The sequence below is a fragment of the Mus pahari genome, chromosome 10, assembly GCF_900095145.1.
Source record: "Mus pahari chromosome 10, PAHARI_EIJ_v1.1, whole genome shotgun sequence".
In the NCBI taxonomy this organism is placed as follows: Eukaryota; Metazoa; Chordata; class Mammalia; order Rodentia; family Muridae; genus Mus; species Mus pahari.
This window is the reverse complement of record NC_034599.1, coordinates 30,580,344-30,595,864: the sequence shown is the minus strand read 5'-3', so window position 1 is coordinate 30,595,864 and position 15,521 is coordinate 30,580,344. Positions and strand designations below refer to the sequence as shown.

The 15,521-nt window shown below is 39.1% G+C and overlaps 1 protein-coding gene across 1 annotated transcript; it reads left to right on the top strand.

The window, feature by feature from the left end:
* The first annotated feature begins 2,160 nt into the window (after positions 1-2,160).
* LOC110328643 (urinary protein 2-like) lies at positions 2,161-7,381 on the top strand. Its single transcript, XM_021208072.1, has 3 exons — positions 2,161-2,311; positions 6,260-6,385; positions 6,537-7,381. Exons 1-3 carry the CDS (start codon positions 2,245-2,247, stop codon positions 6,692-6,694), a joined length of 351 nt encoding a protein of 116 aa, XP_021063731.1. The 5' UTR covers positions 2,161-2,244; the 3' UTR covers positions 6,695-7,381.
* Positions 7,382-15,521: the final 8,140 nt, after the last annotated feature.

Below are 15,521 nucleotides of genomic sequence, written 5' to 3'. Positions count from 1 at the left end.
AAGTTCCTGTATTACAGGGGAAATTGTGTGTTAGTACCTCAGAGTTGGCTAGCCATGCAATACACTAAAGTCTGGAGTACTCTGTAAGAGAAAAAGGAGCCTTTATTAGTAATTAAGTTTAGACTAAAGGCAAGATTTTAGATAATTCAGGCTTAGCTACCTTTAGGTTAGTCTGGGAAGCAACTCCAAGATTTGGTAACTTAACACACAAATGGAGCTATTAACATCTTCAAACATGGAAACTTATGTTTCCATCATGAAATAGCGGTATAGCTTTTCTTAGTAGAGCATTTTTCCCATAAACATCTAAGTGGAGGTTTCTTTATGACCAGCATCCTTGAAGCAATAGATATATTATTTTTTAAAAAATCCATGTGATGAAATCCACCAATCTTAAATTTGACAACCATAAATATCACCAATATGTATACCTAGATCATTTTTTCTTTGTTTAAAATTCTCTGTACATGTCATCAGGGCAATATGGAAACCCTGCCTGATAGCACATGTTATGTTAAATGTTAGTAGCACACTAAGTATGTAAAACTGGTAGTAGTACATTAAGTATTAAAACAGAGTGGATTAGAAAATTGATGCCCCACAAAGACAAATATATTCATTAGAAAAAGGTATTAATTTGATTAGACCTGTTTTCTTCATTTACTCTTTCTTCATCTCTTTCATATGATGGTTAGAATGGGTTAATAAGGGTTAGGAAGTTGGAAAACGAATAGAACTCCACTATTAATGTTAGAGAAGTACAGAGATCATACAAATAGAGTGGTACAGCACAGGGAAACAATTTGAAGCTGAGTGGATTATTAAATCTTGCGGCCTAGCACCCATGCAACTTAAATTCCTCTGTGTTAGGCACTGTCTTGGTGTTGGAAAGCTACGCAAGGAGTTCTCATGTATAATAGTCATAATTCTAAAGCATGAAGTGCACCAAGCTCCCAGAGTGTAGTACATCTGGAACCTGAACTGTCACTCTCCAGTCATTGCTCTCTACACTCAGACCACCATCGAATCATCCATTTATCTACTTTTCATTTCTTCATTTCTTTTAACCTTTGCTTACTCATGATAAGAACTAGCTGCATGATCTGTTAACTGTTCTTGAACTATGCAGAGTAAGGCTTTGAAAGCCTCTGTCGTGAGGGTTCATGTATACGGAAGGTGATAGAGCGGACTTTTCCTGAAACATGAGGTTGTCTCTAGCCCCTGTCTGCCCAGCTACTGAGCTTTCTCTGAGCTCGTTCATCTTCCCATGGCTGGATGCACAGACATGCGGATTGTCTGTGGGGTGGCTATTTTTAAGCAGGATAAGATTGCTAAAGATACCTTAGAGAATATCAGTAAAAATGTAATTTTAAGCTGGGTGTGATGGCGCACGCCTTTAATCCCAGCACTCGGGAGGCAGAGGCAGGCAGATTTCTGAATTCGAGGCCAGCCTGGTCTACAAAATGAGTTTCAGGACAGCCAGGGCTACACAGAGAAACCCTGTCTCGAAAAACAAAAAAAAAAAAAAAAATGGAATTTTAAATATTAAGAGACTATTTTGGATTGTGTGCCCTGTATGCCATACACATGGCCAGGTTTTCAGGAAACTTGTGTAAGTTCTGAGTATTTTAGCTGTGTGATTCAGAAGCTAAGTCTGTGTTTGGGAAAATACTATTTAGTTAATTTAGGTATTTAGAGGCTAATCCTTTACATGAGGAGAAATTTGTTTTGTAATCCACTTATCCAAAAACCCACTTATCCCTTTTACATACAGTGTTTGGATGGCATTTGTTGTGTTTCTACTATGCTGAGACCTACTACAAAGCAGGCATAAAGACTGTGAGTGCACATCGTGATTTACAGAACAACATATAGTTGCTGCTTCCATCACCATTGTCAAGACTAGATAGAAATAAAAACTCCGTGATCCTGCTCTCCATTCAACCTTAGGGAGCTCACTTAGGAAATAAACAACCCTAGCTTCATCTTTGAAGGAACATGAGATGGATACTAAGAAATCCTGTGCCCTTTGCCCTTTGAAGCTCTGTAGGAGTTGGTTCTGTGGGATACTTTCCTAAGTCTGGATAATAGCAAAACACCCACAAGCAGGTGTGTAAGGAAGCTCCTGCCCACATCCTGTGAGCAGCTCAAAGAAGAGTCTGCAGCCTGCTCTCATCTACACTGACCCCTCCTGAGCACTTGCTACCAGCTGCTCTCCTGTGTCCTCTGATAGCCCAGACTGAGATGGGCAAGCTCCTGCTCCTAATCTTTCTCCTGATGCTGGAGTCTTTTGCTCTTGTGTTCATCCAAGGTAATAATGAGTCCTTCAAAGCCAAAACAGAGGAGAGAACAGGGACTAGAGATGTCTGAAAGTAAATGTGGCATGTGGCCAGAGCAGCTGTGATAATAGTGTGTGGGATCAGAGAAAGGTCAAGATCAGGATTCTAAGAAGAGCTGACTTAAAAGAAATGGAGAACCTTGTGTTGGTCCCACACTGTTCTTGCTAAAGTAAGAAGTCAAGTCTCTCCAGGTTCTGAGTGGGATCAGTCACTCCATAGAAAGGAATACGTTTGAGTGTACTTGTAATCTATGTCTTTGAGTCTGCCTCCTTCAATACCCAGTAGCAGTCAATGGGTGCTTATGGTTTTCTTTGTAGGTGCGTTCTACCACAGTTATCTGTTGGGAGGAGGTCACTGAAAAGATTATCTTTTTTTTTTGTTTTTTTTTTTGTTTTTTTTGTTTTTTTGTTTTTTTTTTTTTTTTGGTTTTTCGAGACAGGGTTTTTCTGTGTAGCCCTGGCTGTCCTGGAACTCACTTTGTAGACCAGGCTGGCCTCAAACTCAGAAATCCACCTTCCTCTGCCTCCTGAGTGCTGGGATTAAAGGCGTGCGCCACCACACCGGGCCTTGAAAAGATTATCTTAAGCCAGTTTTTCATATCAAGTACACTGTTTTGATCAGGTAGATTTGATTATCAAATTCCTTTGGGGGAGAGGGTTTATGCTATGAAATACTGTGAATGTGCCTCCTTTCTGTGGTGTCAGAACAATCTATTCCTCAAGCATTTTTTATTACATTTATTTATTCAACATTTGCATGTGTGTGCGTGTGTGTGTGTGTGTGTGTGTGTGTGTGTGTGCATGCCATGTCATACATGTGGAGACCAGAAGACAATTTTTGAGAGTCAATTCTCTTGCCTTTCCAAGTGGGTCCCAGGGATTGAACTCAGGTCATCAAGCTTGATAGCAGGTACCTGTAAACCCATCCCATTGTTTCCACAAGTGGATTTTTTATTGTATTTTACTTTTACCATATCCGTCCATTACTTTTATTGCACTCTAACACCCTATAAAGAATTTCTTCACAAGTCCTCCAACTACTTTCAAGTCTCCTTTTTTTAATAACCCATGGAGTTTAATTAGGTTTTCTTGCATAAGCATAGGTCTGGGGTTATTAATGTAGCATAGACAACTTAACAGTAGCTACATCACTGGGGAAAAAACAAAAACAAAAAGAAACCCAAAAACTGACTTCCTGACTTGTAGTACATTAATTGACAATGGTTCCTCAGGGAATAATGAGACCTCATAATCCCTTCCCTAGTCCATGATAGAAAGTAAATTGGCTTGATACTATGCAGGTCTTACATTGGTAAACACAGCTGCTGTGAGTTCTTGAGATCACTGAACAGGTCACATTTTTGTGGCATTCATAGCACTTTCCTATCATCCAGCTCTTGCATTCTTTTACCTCCTCTTCTACAATGATTCCTGAGCATTTGGGGTGGAATATGATATAGATGCCCCATATAAGGCTGAAGATTCAATAATCACTTATTCCTAGCACTTAGATCAGTTCTGAGTCTCTACCTTAACCACTGTCCACTGCAGAGAAGCTTCTCTCTGAGGGAAACACTAATCTTTGGCCATATACATAAACTTTTGCCTTCTTCGAGAAGGCAGTTTGACACATCCATCTAGAAAAAGAAGAATTCAAACTACTAGTAGGTTCTCCCTTAAGACCTATGACCTTTTGAGACATGGGTTTTGACCAGCTTAATGTACCAGACATGGATTATGTCTAGTGAAGCAGTCTTTAGATCTAGTTAAAACCAGTTGGTTACCTACCTACGTACCTTTATTGCACTATTGCACTACTGCACCATTGATCATATTTCCCTGATCTGTCACTATTTTAGCCTGTAGAGTTGACCAATGGATAATACAATGAATGAACTTTAGCCCCCAGAATCCTATAGAGAACTTCTGGTGCTATGAACATTAGCCAGCATGAAGTAAGTTTTCATGTCAGTTCTACTGTGATTTCTTTTGGTCCCACAGCTAAAGCCTGTTGTATCAGCAGCAATAAGGTCTTCCCACACAGTTTTATTGGTAAACAAGAGTGGTATCAATGGCTTATGTTGTTTTGGGGTTCCCTGTGATTTCTCAACCAATAGCTCAGAGATCCCACACCTGGCACTAGGATTTTCTTTTTTAACAACTGAACTCCTCTGGAAGCATTATCCTCCCGTGCATGTTGGACATGCTAAGAAAAAATGCTTATCAGCTGTTTGTATTCTCCTATTGAGAGCTCTCTATTCAGTGTCATTTAAAAAGAACTGGGATGTTTGTTTTCTTAATGAATATCTTGAGGGTTGTTGCTTTTATATTTTAGATAACAACCCTCTGTCCAATATACATTTGGCAAAGATTTTTATTAATTCTATAGGTTGCCTCTTCATTCTTTGTTCAACTGACACTTTCCTTTGCTGTGTTAGGAGCTATTCAACTTCATCATTTCCTACCTTCCCGATAGGGACACAGATCAAACTTAACAGTATGCCTCAAAGACTGCAACCTAATCAAAGCCAGAGCTTATGCTCTAGGGAAGAAATTAAAAGAAGAAATTAATTTCAGGACAAAACAAAACTAAAGTAAAGGTGAATTTATTAAAATATTAAAAGAGGGTACATGATCATCACTGTGATTAGCATTATCCTCTTCCTGTAATGAGGAAGGTATGCCTGTTAAGCATGTGTAGGCTTCTCAAGAAAGAGATGCAGTTGGGTTATTTTACCATAGGAACATATGGGCTTAAATCAGCTCTGGAGTTACGTCTCTAGTAGTGCTAAGAAACCACCTTCATAATAAAGTTAAAGAATTTTTCTCAGAAAAAAAATTTGGAAGTGAATTTATGTGGTGTACCCTTAAGTTCCAGGGAGGAAAAGCATATGCCTAGTAAGTCCTGGTTATATGTTGGCATCACCCTGAGTAAGAACAACCTAATTATTGTCCTTAACACCCTTGATTGAGGAACTTTTCATCTTGAAATTTACATCTAGCACTAAGTGAACACAATTTCTTCATAGTATTTGAAAATGTGTCTTTTAGAAAACACATATTATATCTGTGGGCATTAGTCTGTGCCAGTGGTGTCTGAAATCTCTGCCTTTCTCAGCAGTAAAATCAGGTCAGATGCTGAAGGAAGAGATTGCACTCCATCTTGGATTTTTCTCCCTGTCACCATAATTCCCTATCTTTTCATCTTGCATAGGTCTCATTGGTGAAGCATTGCCCTATTGCCCTAGGGATTGGGGCCCTACTCAGGAACTTGTTACCTGTGCCTATTTCTTGGAGTTTACTTTCTATTTTTTCTACTAGGAGTTTCTGAGTTTGCATTGAGGTTTGCTCAGTTTGGAGTTCATATCTGAGTATTGTGAGAGATAGTGATCTAGTTCATCATTCTACATACAGGTATCTGGTTTTCTCAGCATTATCTATCAAAGATAGTATCTCTACTGGGTCTTTCAGGCATGTTGTCAAAAATCAGGTGCATGTAATTATATGGCCTTATATCTGGGCCCTTTATCTAATCCATTGGTCTGCATATCTGTTTTGTGCTAGTAGCATGATATTATTATTATTATTATTGTTGTTGTTGTTGTTGTTGTTGTTGTTATGCATTTAAAAGGGAACTTTAGGTGTCAGATTTGCCTACATAAATACTTTTATAGTTTATTGCACAAAGGCATTGTATACAAAGGAATATCAATAACTATATTTCCTATGCAATCAAAATTGTGATGTCAAGCCCTTATCTTCTTTAAAAAAGTCATTAATCCAATTTGGTATAATACATCACTACCTGAGGTTGTGTTAGGAAAGCTCCTCTGGGCTATGCTGTGTCTCTGAATTCTTAAATCCTCTAGCATTCTTAGACACTATAATTATTTTCTCTCCCCTTACATTTGTTTTTCCTAGTTCAAGCTACAGTGTGCATGGTCTGCAACTCTTTTAAAAGTGGACATTGTTTGTCAGGCAAGAACAACTGCTCTACAAGATATAATGGTTGCAGAACCAGGAATTACTTCCTATTCTCACAAACAGGTAAGGTGTTTGAGCTAGTCTGAAGGCATTCTTGCTGAGAAGAAGCTATATTTCTCCTCTGGAAAGCAGCGTTGGTACTGGGGGAGAAAGACCCCTCACTGTGAACACCATGGAATTTTGGACACTAAATATAAATGTTTCTATCTTCTAGGGAAGTGGGTCCACAATCATACCGAATTGGACTGCCATAAGGCATGTCTGGCTAAAAGCATGTATTTTGGAGCCTTGAAGATATCTACTTTTTGTTGCAAAGGTGAAGATTTCTGTAATAAATATCATGGGCAAATAGTGAAGAACAATATTTACTAACTACCAGTTCATTCAGCAATGGCACTGTGTCCCAGTTTTCCATTTCCTCTTCCTGGCATTTCTTAGCAATTCCCTCTGTATGTTTAACATGAACTAAATGTCCACACAAACTACCAGTTGTGCTGAGAAAAAGAAAAATGTAAGAAATAGATGAAACATAAAAGTCATATATAATTATACCCTCCTGGCTATTCAAAAAAAGGAGAAAGAGTCATGCATTAAAAGTTTATGAACTGTTCTTTGCATTTGGCTAGAGAAGCTCACCATTCTATGATGATGCTCATCTTAGAAAGGTCTAATTTGATAAATTATGTCTATTTTTCATCAGTAAGATATGATAATACAAATATATAAAAATGTATTATGAAATATATATTTAATCTTTTTATGAATTCATATTTGGTATCAACTGCCTTTTGAGGTACAGAGAAAATATCACAAATGCTTAATTTGATTTAGACTACCTTAGATATTAATTAAATACACTCTACCAGGAAACCTTCTCTGATCTATCAGTCATAGCAGGAGCAAAAGGAGCCACGAATCTATTTGCCAAGACTCAATAGAGAAAGTAGGTGATCAAACCTCCTGACTTGTGATCAAGGTCCCAAATACCTATGTACCTGTTCTAGAATAAAGTTCTAGCTCTGGTTGTACCCCAACTTGAGGAAAGATAAGAAGCACTTAAGTAAAGTGAGTGTGTGTTTTGTGTCCTTGGTAATCAGAGAACACTGAACTTCTCTCCACTAGGTGACAGTTTACCAATACTGTGTTGTAACTGGGGTCTCCATCAATTATCCAAACTCTTGGTGTCTCTTCCTTTGTCTGGGATGTGAACCAAGATGAAAAGTGATGCAAGAAGCACCTTGGTGAGAAACAAACAGATACAGTCTTGTTGCTTAGTGAAGGCAAACTAGGAAGGTTTTATGATTCACATTGCTGAAAAGCTGATCAAAATACAGAGAGCAAGACACCATGAGACTCCCATCCTCAACTGATCCACCTACAGTGCAACAACTACTCCTAAACTCGGGAATCATGACACAAGAGGAAACCAAAAGATGGTAATGGTTGAAGACAAGAATATTGTTCCTAGTTATTATCTTCTCTATGTGACAGGGAAGGTGTACCCATGAAATCTCTACAGCAGTGTTGGCTCAACAAGATTTACATAATAACAAGAGTAAATATATCAATGTGGGTGAGGAAATATCTCAAGGTTCCATCCCTACATTCCTACATAATGAGCTACATGCAACTGTGTCTAATGAGACAGAGAGAGAGAGAGAGAGAGAGAGAGAGAGAGAGAGAGAGAGAGAGAGAGAGAGAGAGAGAGAACCAGTTTTCTCCATAGTCTAACCCTGGGATAGGTATCCAGTCACAGGTGGAAAACACATAAGACAAATGCATACAAGCAAAAAAAGTGAACTTGCCATACATAATACATGCATATGTATAAAATACTAGAAAATAAGTGCTTGCGAGTTTGAAGGGTAATAGGAATGAGGGACACCAGAGAAGTTGGAGGGGGAATAAGTAAGATGAAAATGATATCAACAAATTAAGTGTGTGAAAAATTCCAAAATATGTATTTTGACATTCATAACGTGTACTGTTTTATCCCTAAAACACCTCTTTCTGAACATTCTCACAACTTTGGTAATGTCAAGGAGTATGTGAGTGAGCAGAGACTAGAATATCCCTATGACTGTTATCTAAGAGAACAAAGGGGTCTTACTTGGCTACATATTTGTATGCAGCAAGTGTTATCTGTAAGAAGGAGCATTGACCCTGCATTCCTGCACACACAGCAAAGGCAGCTGATCTTCATAATGCTGATCATCCAAGGACAAGCACAAAGCAGTGCTCATGGAGTTTAATCTTGAACATCCTCCACTCAAAGTGCTGGGAGAAGAGTATGGCAGACAGAATAAAAACACTAGTGTTCAACTGGTTGTTCCTGCACTCTCTCCGTTAACCAAGCTTCTGTAAGACACATTCCCATCTCCTTTGAAAAAATGAACTTCTCTTCTTTTGCTGGTTAATGTATTTTTCTTGAGATTGGACCCCATGCACCCAGCTGGAATCCAGGATGACCTTAAACCTGTGGAACTCAGGATTATATTACAGGTTCCTGGTAGGATTAGAGGTGTGTCCCATCATACCTGATTTATACAATGATAAGGATCAAGACAAGAGGCTTATACATGTTAGACAAGCACTCTACCAACTGAGATACAGTTGGTAGAACTGTACCCTCAGACAAAACACTACTCCCAGTCTCAAGTTTCAATAACTTTCATGTCTTACAGGCATTATTTCTTTAGGGGTCTTAGAATATGTTCATCTTCTGGGGTTTTCTTCGATTTCTTTCTTCAGTGACTTGAAGGTCTTGTTATACACATCTTTCTTTCTTTCTTTCTTTCTTTCTTTCTTTTAATTAGATACTTTCTTCATTTACATTTCAAATACTATCCCGAAAGTCCCCTATACCCTCCCCCTGCCCTTCTCCCCTACCCACCCACTCCCAATTCTTGGCCCTGGCGTTTCCCTGTACTGGGGCATATAAAGTTTGCAAGACCTAGGGGCCTCTCTTCCCAATGATGGCTGACTACGCCATCTTCTACTACATATGCAGCTAGAGACACGAGCTCTGGGAGTACTGGTTATTTCATATTGTTGTTCCACCTATAGGGTTGCAGACCCCTTCAGCTCCTTGGGTACTTTCTCTAGCTCCTCCATCCAATAGATGACTGTGAGCATCCACTTCTATATTTGCCAGGTACTGGCATAGCCTCACAGGAGACGGCTATATTAGGGTCCTTTCAACCAAATCTTGCTGGCATATGCAATAGTGTCTGTGTTTAGTGGCTGATTATGGGATGGATCCCCGGGAGAGGTAGTCTCTGGATGGTCCATCCTTTCGTCTTAGCTCCAAACTATGTCTCCGGAACTCCTTCCATGGGTATTTTGTTCCCTATTCTAAGGAGTAATGAAGTATCCATACATTGGTGTTCCTTCTACTTGATTTTCTTGTGTTTTGCAAATTGTATCTTGAGTATTCTAAGTTTCTGGGCTAATATCCACATAGTATCACAGATTACTTGGGAGTTTTGTGTCAGAAACATTGTCTATTTCACATTCTCTTTGACTAATGCATTGGAATCCATAATCAACAGAATCCTGATTACCAAGGAGTTCTCAAACTTCCCATCTGGAGGTTGGAGTTAGGATTTTCAGAATAGTCTCCTCCCAGACCTCTGTCAACCAGCTTTGGCCCCACTATAGAATGTAACCCAAGTATGTTACTGTTTGGTGACATAGATGGGCCTTTTTTGCCAATGCTCAATACCCCAGATCACCTAGAGCTGAGAGTAAGTCTTCTGTGCTTTGCCAGTATTATTCCGGGTCTCCACTACCAGGAGGAGGTCATCTACATATTATAGAAGGGTAGTTTAGGGGTGTTCTTGCCAGTTTTCATCCAGTTCCTCATGTATAGAATCATCAAAGATAGGGGAATGGGACGGGGCCCTGAGAAGACGATGGGCACAAACTCTGCAGCCAGCCCCACAACACCCAGAGGCAGCTCCACTCCCAGGTGCTCTAGCATGCCCAGGATCAGATGATCACAGGATCCCAGGAGCTTGGTCACACCAGGATCTCAAGGTCCCAAAGGCAGCTTGACTCCCAGGAGTTTGGACACACCCAGGATCTCAGGATCACAGAATCACAGAATCACAGAGACAGCTTGACTTGGAAGAGTTCTGAAACAACCAGGGTCACAGGAAGGAAGGCTCCAGTCAGACATAGCCATGACAGGTAGCACTAGAAATAACCAGATGTCGAGAGGCGAGCATAAGAACATAAGCAACAGAAACCAAGGTTACTTTGCATCATCAGAACCCAATTCTCCCACCAAAGAAAGTCATGGATACCCCCAACACACCAGAAAAGCAAGACACATCTAAAATCACTTCTCATGATGAGAATGATAGAGGACATTAAGAAGGACATAAATAAGTCCCTTAAAGAAATACAGGAGAACACAGATAAAAAGCTAGAAGCCCTTAAAGAGGAAACACAAAAATCCCTTAAAGAGTTACAGGAAAACAAAATCAAACAGGTGAAGAAAAGGAACAAAACCATTCAGGATCTAAACATGGAACTAGAAACAATTAAAGAAATCACAAAGACAGAGAACCCTGGAGTTAAAAAAACATAGGAAAGAGATCAGGAGTCATAGATGCAAGCATCACCAACAGAATACAAGAGATAGAAGAGGAAATCTTATGTACAGGAGATACCATAGAAAACATTGACACAAACATCAAAGAAAACACAAAAAGTAAAAAGCTCCTAACCCAAAACATCCAGGAAATCCAGGACACAATGAGAAGACCAAAAATAAGGATATTGATATAGTAGAGAGTGAAGATTCCCAACTTAAAAGTATCAGTAAACATCTTCAACAAAATTATAGAAGAAAACTTCCCTAACCTAAAGAAAGAGATGCCCATGAACATTTAAGAAACCTACAAAACTCCAAGTAGACTCTGCCAGAACAGAAATTCCTCCCATCACATAATAATCAAAACAGCAAATGCACTAAACAAAGAAAGAATATTAAAAGCAGGAGGGAAAAATGTCAAGTACCATATAAAGGCAGACCCATCAGAATTACACCAGACTTCTCATCAGAGACTATGAAAGCTAGATGATTCTGAGCAGATGTCATACAGACCCTAAGAGAGCACAAATGCCAGCCTGGGCTACTCTACCCTGCAAAACTCTCAATCACCATAGATGGAGAAAACAAGATATTCCATGACAAAACCAAATTGACACAATGTCTTTCCACAAATCCAGTCATAAAAGGATAAGAAATGAAAAACACCAACACAAGGAGTGATACTACACCCTAGATGAAGCAAGTAAGTAATCTTTCAACAAACCCACACAATTTCACCTCTAACAAGAAAATTAACAGGAAGTAACAATCACTTTTCCTTAATATCTCTTAATATGAAAACTAATATTACCAATATATCCTAATTGATTGAAATTCAGAAATATGAGGAATTAGAAATTTGTCAGCTGTCATCCCATGGTCTCTCTAATTTGGTAATGGGAGAAATAGGTCCAATATTGTACAATCCATGTACACTTTCTGCTTGTTTGTACATGACAGGATCTTGCTGTGTGCCACATAATGGTCTGGAAATCATGCTTCTCCTATCTCAGCCTCTCTATTAGTAAGATTGTTTATTTGATGTTTTTCCACTATACTATGGTTTTCAGAACAGCTTACATGTTTCAAAATTATTTATACAGACAAAGGAAATGTAGACTATTAATTTGGGAGGTGGCCTGTAAGAGAACAGCAAAGAGTGAGACATTGAAGGCTTTATTTGATATTTATAACTATTGTATCAATTTTGAAGACAAGGACTTTATAAGTTACTCTTATTCTGAGATGAATGCTTTTCAAAATCATCACAGCCAATGAACCAGAATCTTTTCCTCATCTAACATATGTGTCACCCTTCAAGCAGAACCACTGTTCATTGAAACAGTTGATGAATAACTTCATGGATAGACCATCTTAATACACACACCATTTCTTAAATGAACGTAACCTGTTCCCTGCAGGCTGAGAATGACGACAATCACTCAAATCAAATAACTTTGACCGTAGCAGGAAATCTGTACCCAAAAATCATGCCTAAAATTCATTTCTTGGCACCACAGAACTGTCAACTCTTAGCTTATCTACTGTGGATGTAAAATCCTTTGGTGATGTGAGGGACATTCAAGTACAGCCTTATTACAATGAACTCCAATGTTCAAAAACTGTTCTTATTTTGTGTTTGTACCACACTAACAGCCAAGATTTTAAGCTCTACTAAAAACAAAACAAACAAACAAACAAAAAGACTTTATTTACATTCATTAAAAAACCAACAGTGATATATTATTTTAAAATATAATATAGTTAATATATTTGGAGTTATTAGAAATTTATATTGAGAAAAACTTATGTGTTTTCAGTATTGCTGTAGACAAACATCTACATAAGACTGTTCAATTGATTGTTGTTTTATTTCAAACAACTTTTATAATACTCATTTTTATTGTTACAAAATTTTGTAAATTTTAAAGAATATGATAAAAAACAGTCGGTATTACAGGCTTTGAAGGGAGGCTCTCTGGGAGGAGTTGGGGTACAAAAGGGAAAAAAGAATGTGATATAAGTCTATTTACTCAAAATATGTTTTTAAATATTAACCAATTCAGATAAATTGAAATTATGTATCTTTTCTCANCATAATGCAATAAAATGTAAATCAAAGAAAAAAAGAATAGTGAATGAATTCTTGAGTCCCTGGGGTAGTCAAGTCCAAGTAAGATGTCCATTGAATCCTTCTTCAGGATCATGCCATTCAAAGGCAAATAGCAGCTGGCTCTTAAGTGCTAGGGGTAGAATGAAGAAAGCATCTTTAAGGTCCAATATGGTATAACAAATTCTGGATGGTTCAAGAGAACAAAGTATATGGACTAGGTACCATGTGGAGGACAACCATGACTCACTTATTGACCTCTTGTAGGTCCTGCATGGGCCTATAATCATTGGAGTGGAGCTTCTTAACTGACAGGAGAATAGTGTTCCATGGATATTGGCAGGGTATATGAATCCCCAAGTCTCTGAGACAGCTTTTATTATTGTTTATTTATTATTATTATTATTATTATTATTATTATTATTATTATTATCATCATCATCATATTTACAGTCTAGTCATCATCCCCCCTCTGGTTTGCCCTCCATCTGTTCCTCATCCCTTTCCTCTTCCCACTGTCTCCAAAAGTATGTCCCCCCCAAACCAGCAGACCTCCCCACACCCAGAAGCCTCAAGTCTTTCGAGGGTTAGGTGTGTCTCTGAGACTTCTAATATGGTGAGTGATCCCCTTCTTAGCTTTCTATGGCATTGGATATTGCTTAACCCAAGCCAGGTATCCCCTGGTTTGAATTCTATCCAAATGTGGGGCTCGATGAGCTGCCACTCCCATTCCTCTAGTCTCTGTCCAAGCTGAGGGGAACCATGACAACCATGTGGAAATTTCTTCTCCAATGAGCTCAGTTCTTTTGTGCAGTCTATATTCATTTTCTAAAGATAGTGAGGACCTTTGACCTGCGATGAAAACCCCCTCAGGGTTAAAAGTAATTTAAGCCCCAACTTTAAATTAGCAAATCTCTTTCTAATAAGGGGTAGGGACTTTCAAGCATGACTAAGAAGGAGTGGGATACTTGGACAATTATGAGGTTTACTGTTCTTCAGGTAGTCCGTGTGAATAGTTTCATGCCTGTAGCCCATTGTACCCATGACTTTTTGTTTGACAATTTTTCAAGGGCCTTAGTGAGAACTGAATATTGAGTTCCTGTAGCTACTAAAAACCTGATCGGTTTCCCCTCCACTCTAATGATCACCCTAGATTCAGCAAGAGGGTCCAAACACCAACTCCCCTAGAAACTTAGTTCTTCTACTTCCAGAACTTTCGCTTGACCCCCTTCTGTTTTATGGGGACAGGGTGGGGTGGGGCAATCTCTGATTCAATGCCCTATCTCCTTACAATATGCACATAGTTTTTTCTGGAACCAGGGCTAATCCCTTGTTAGTGGTCTTTTACCTTTGTCATCTGCTAAATGTCGAAGTTGCCATTGTTTTTCCACCTGAGTGCCAGCCATGGCAGCCAGCAAGATTTTAGCGAAATCCCATGTATATTGGGTATTGGAATAGGCTTGTTTGTCCTTCGGAGACTCTTGGTTATTATATACTTTCTCCACCAACACTTCCTATAGGGATTTTTCCTGTAACTTATCTACTCTTTCTAATTTATGATTCATGTCTGGTACAGCTTGATTGACGAAGGCCATCATCACTGCTGACTTGTCCTCTGGTGAGTCCAGGACTAGTGGGATGTAAGTCTAGAATGCTGTCATAATTCTTCCTAGAAAGGCTGCAGGGGACTGCCTATCTTCCTGTCTAATATCTGCAATCTTATCCAAATTAGTGGAATGGTGAGCCGTCTCCTGGAGGCCCCCCAATAGAGGCTAGCAGTTGACTCACAGTATCTCCTTACTTTCAGCCTTGTTATAGTCCAAGTTGGATCTAACTAAAGGAAAAGAGGTGTCAATATTCAACTGGCTAATAAGAGGGACCAGTTCTCACTTTGTTAATTATTCTTTCTCTCTCTTCTGTGGTGAAATGAATCTGTAGCAGTTGATGACAATCTTCCTAAGTTGGTTAGTTGGTAAAGATTACTGAATCTAGAAGATTTATAAGGGCCCCTGGCCTCTCCAAAAATTTGGGTTCTGAATCTACCAATTATATAAATCACTGGTAGAAAAGGACCAGTATTACATGGACTGGTTTCCCCCTGGTTATCTGGGTGTCCTGTGGCCTTAAGGGTGAGGGCCACTGTGGTGTCAGGTGTCTCATGATTGGCCTATTCTCTATCAATTCAACCCCTGTTATGTGGAGGGCTGATTAAGGATACAGTTGCCCTTCCTGATCTCCCTGGTGTTGCCACAAATTCAGCCCCTTCCAGCATTGATTGTGGAGAAACTGCAGCCAGCAGCTAGTTTTGGTACCAGGGAGGAAAAGAGAAAAGGAAATCTGGATCCCTGCTATCTTGCAAAACAGGGTAGATGGGGCTATTGGTTTAAGTTTCTCTGTCTTGCCTTCTTTCATTGCAAGGATGTGTCTTAGAGGTGAATAATAGCTTCAGCCAGTGTGGTAGGTTTTCTAAGAAGTCTTGCTAGGTGATA

Excerpts from the sequence above, each read along its gene's own strand:
- LOC110328643 (XM_021208072.1), top strand. The coding sequence starts at position 2,245 with ATGGGCAAGCTCCTGCTCCTAATCTTTCTCCTGATGCTGGAGTCTTTT. Across the intron at positions 2,312-6,259 it reads TGCTCTTGTGTTCATCCAAG|TTCAAGCTACAGTGTGCATG; the intron begins GTAATAATGAGT and ends TGTTTTTCCTAG. Across the intron at positions 6,386-6,536 it reads CTTCCTATTCTCACAAACAG|GGAAGTGGGTCCACAATCAT; the intron begins GTAAGGTGTTTG and ends TCTATCTTCTAG.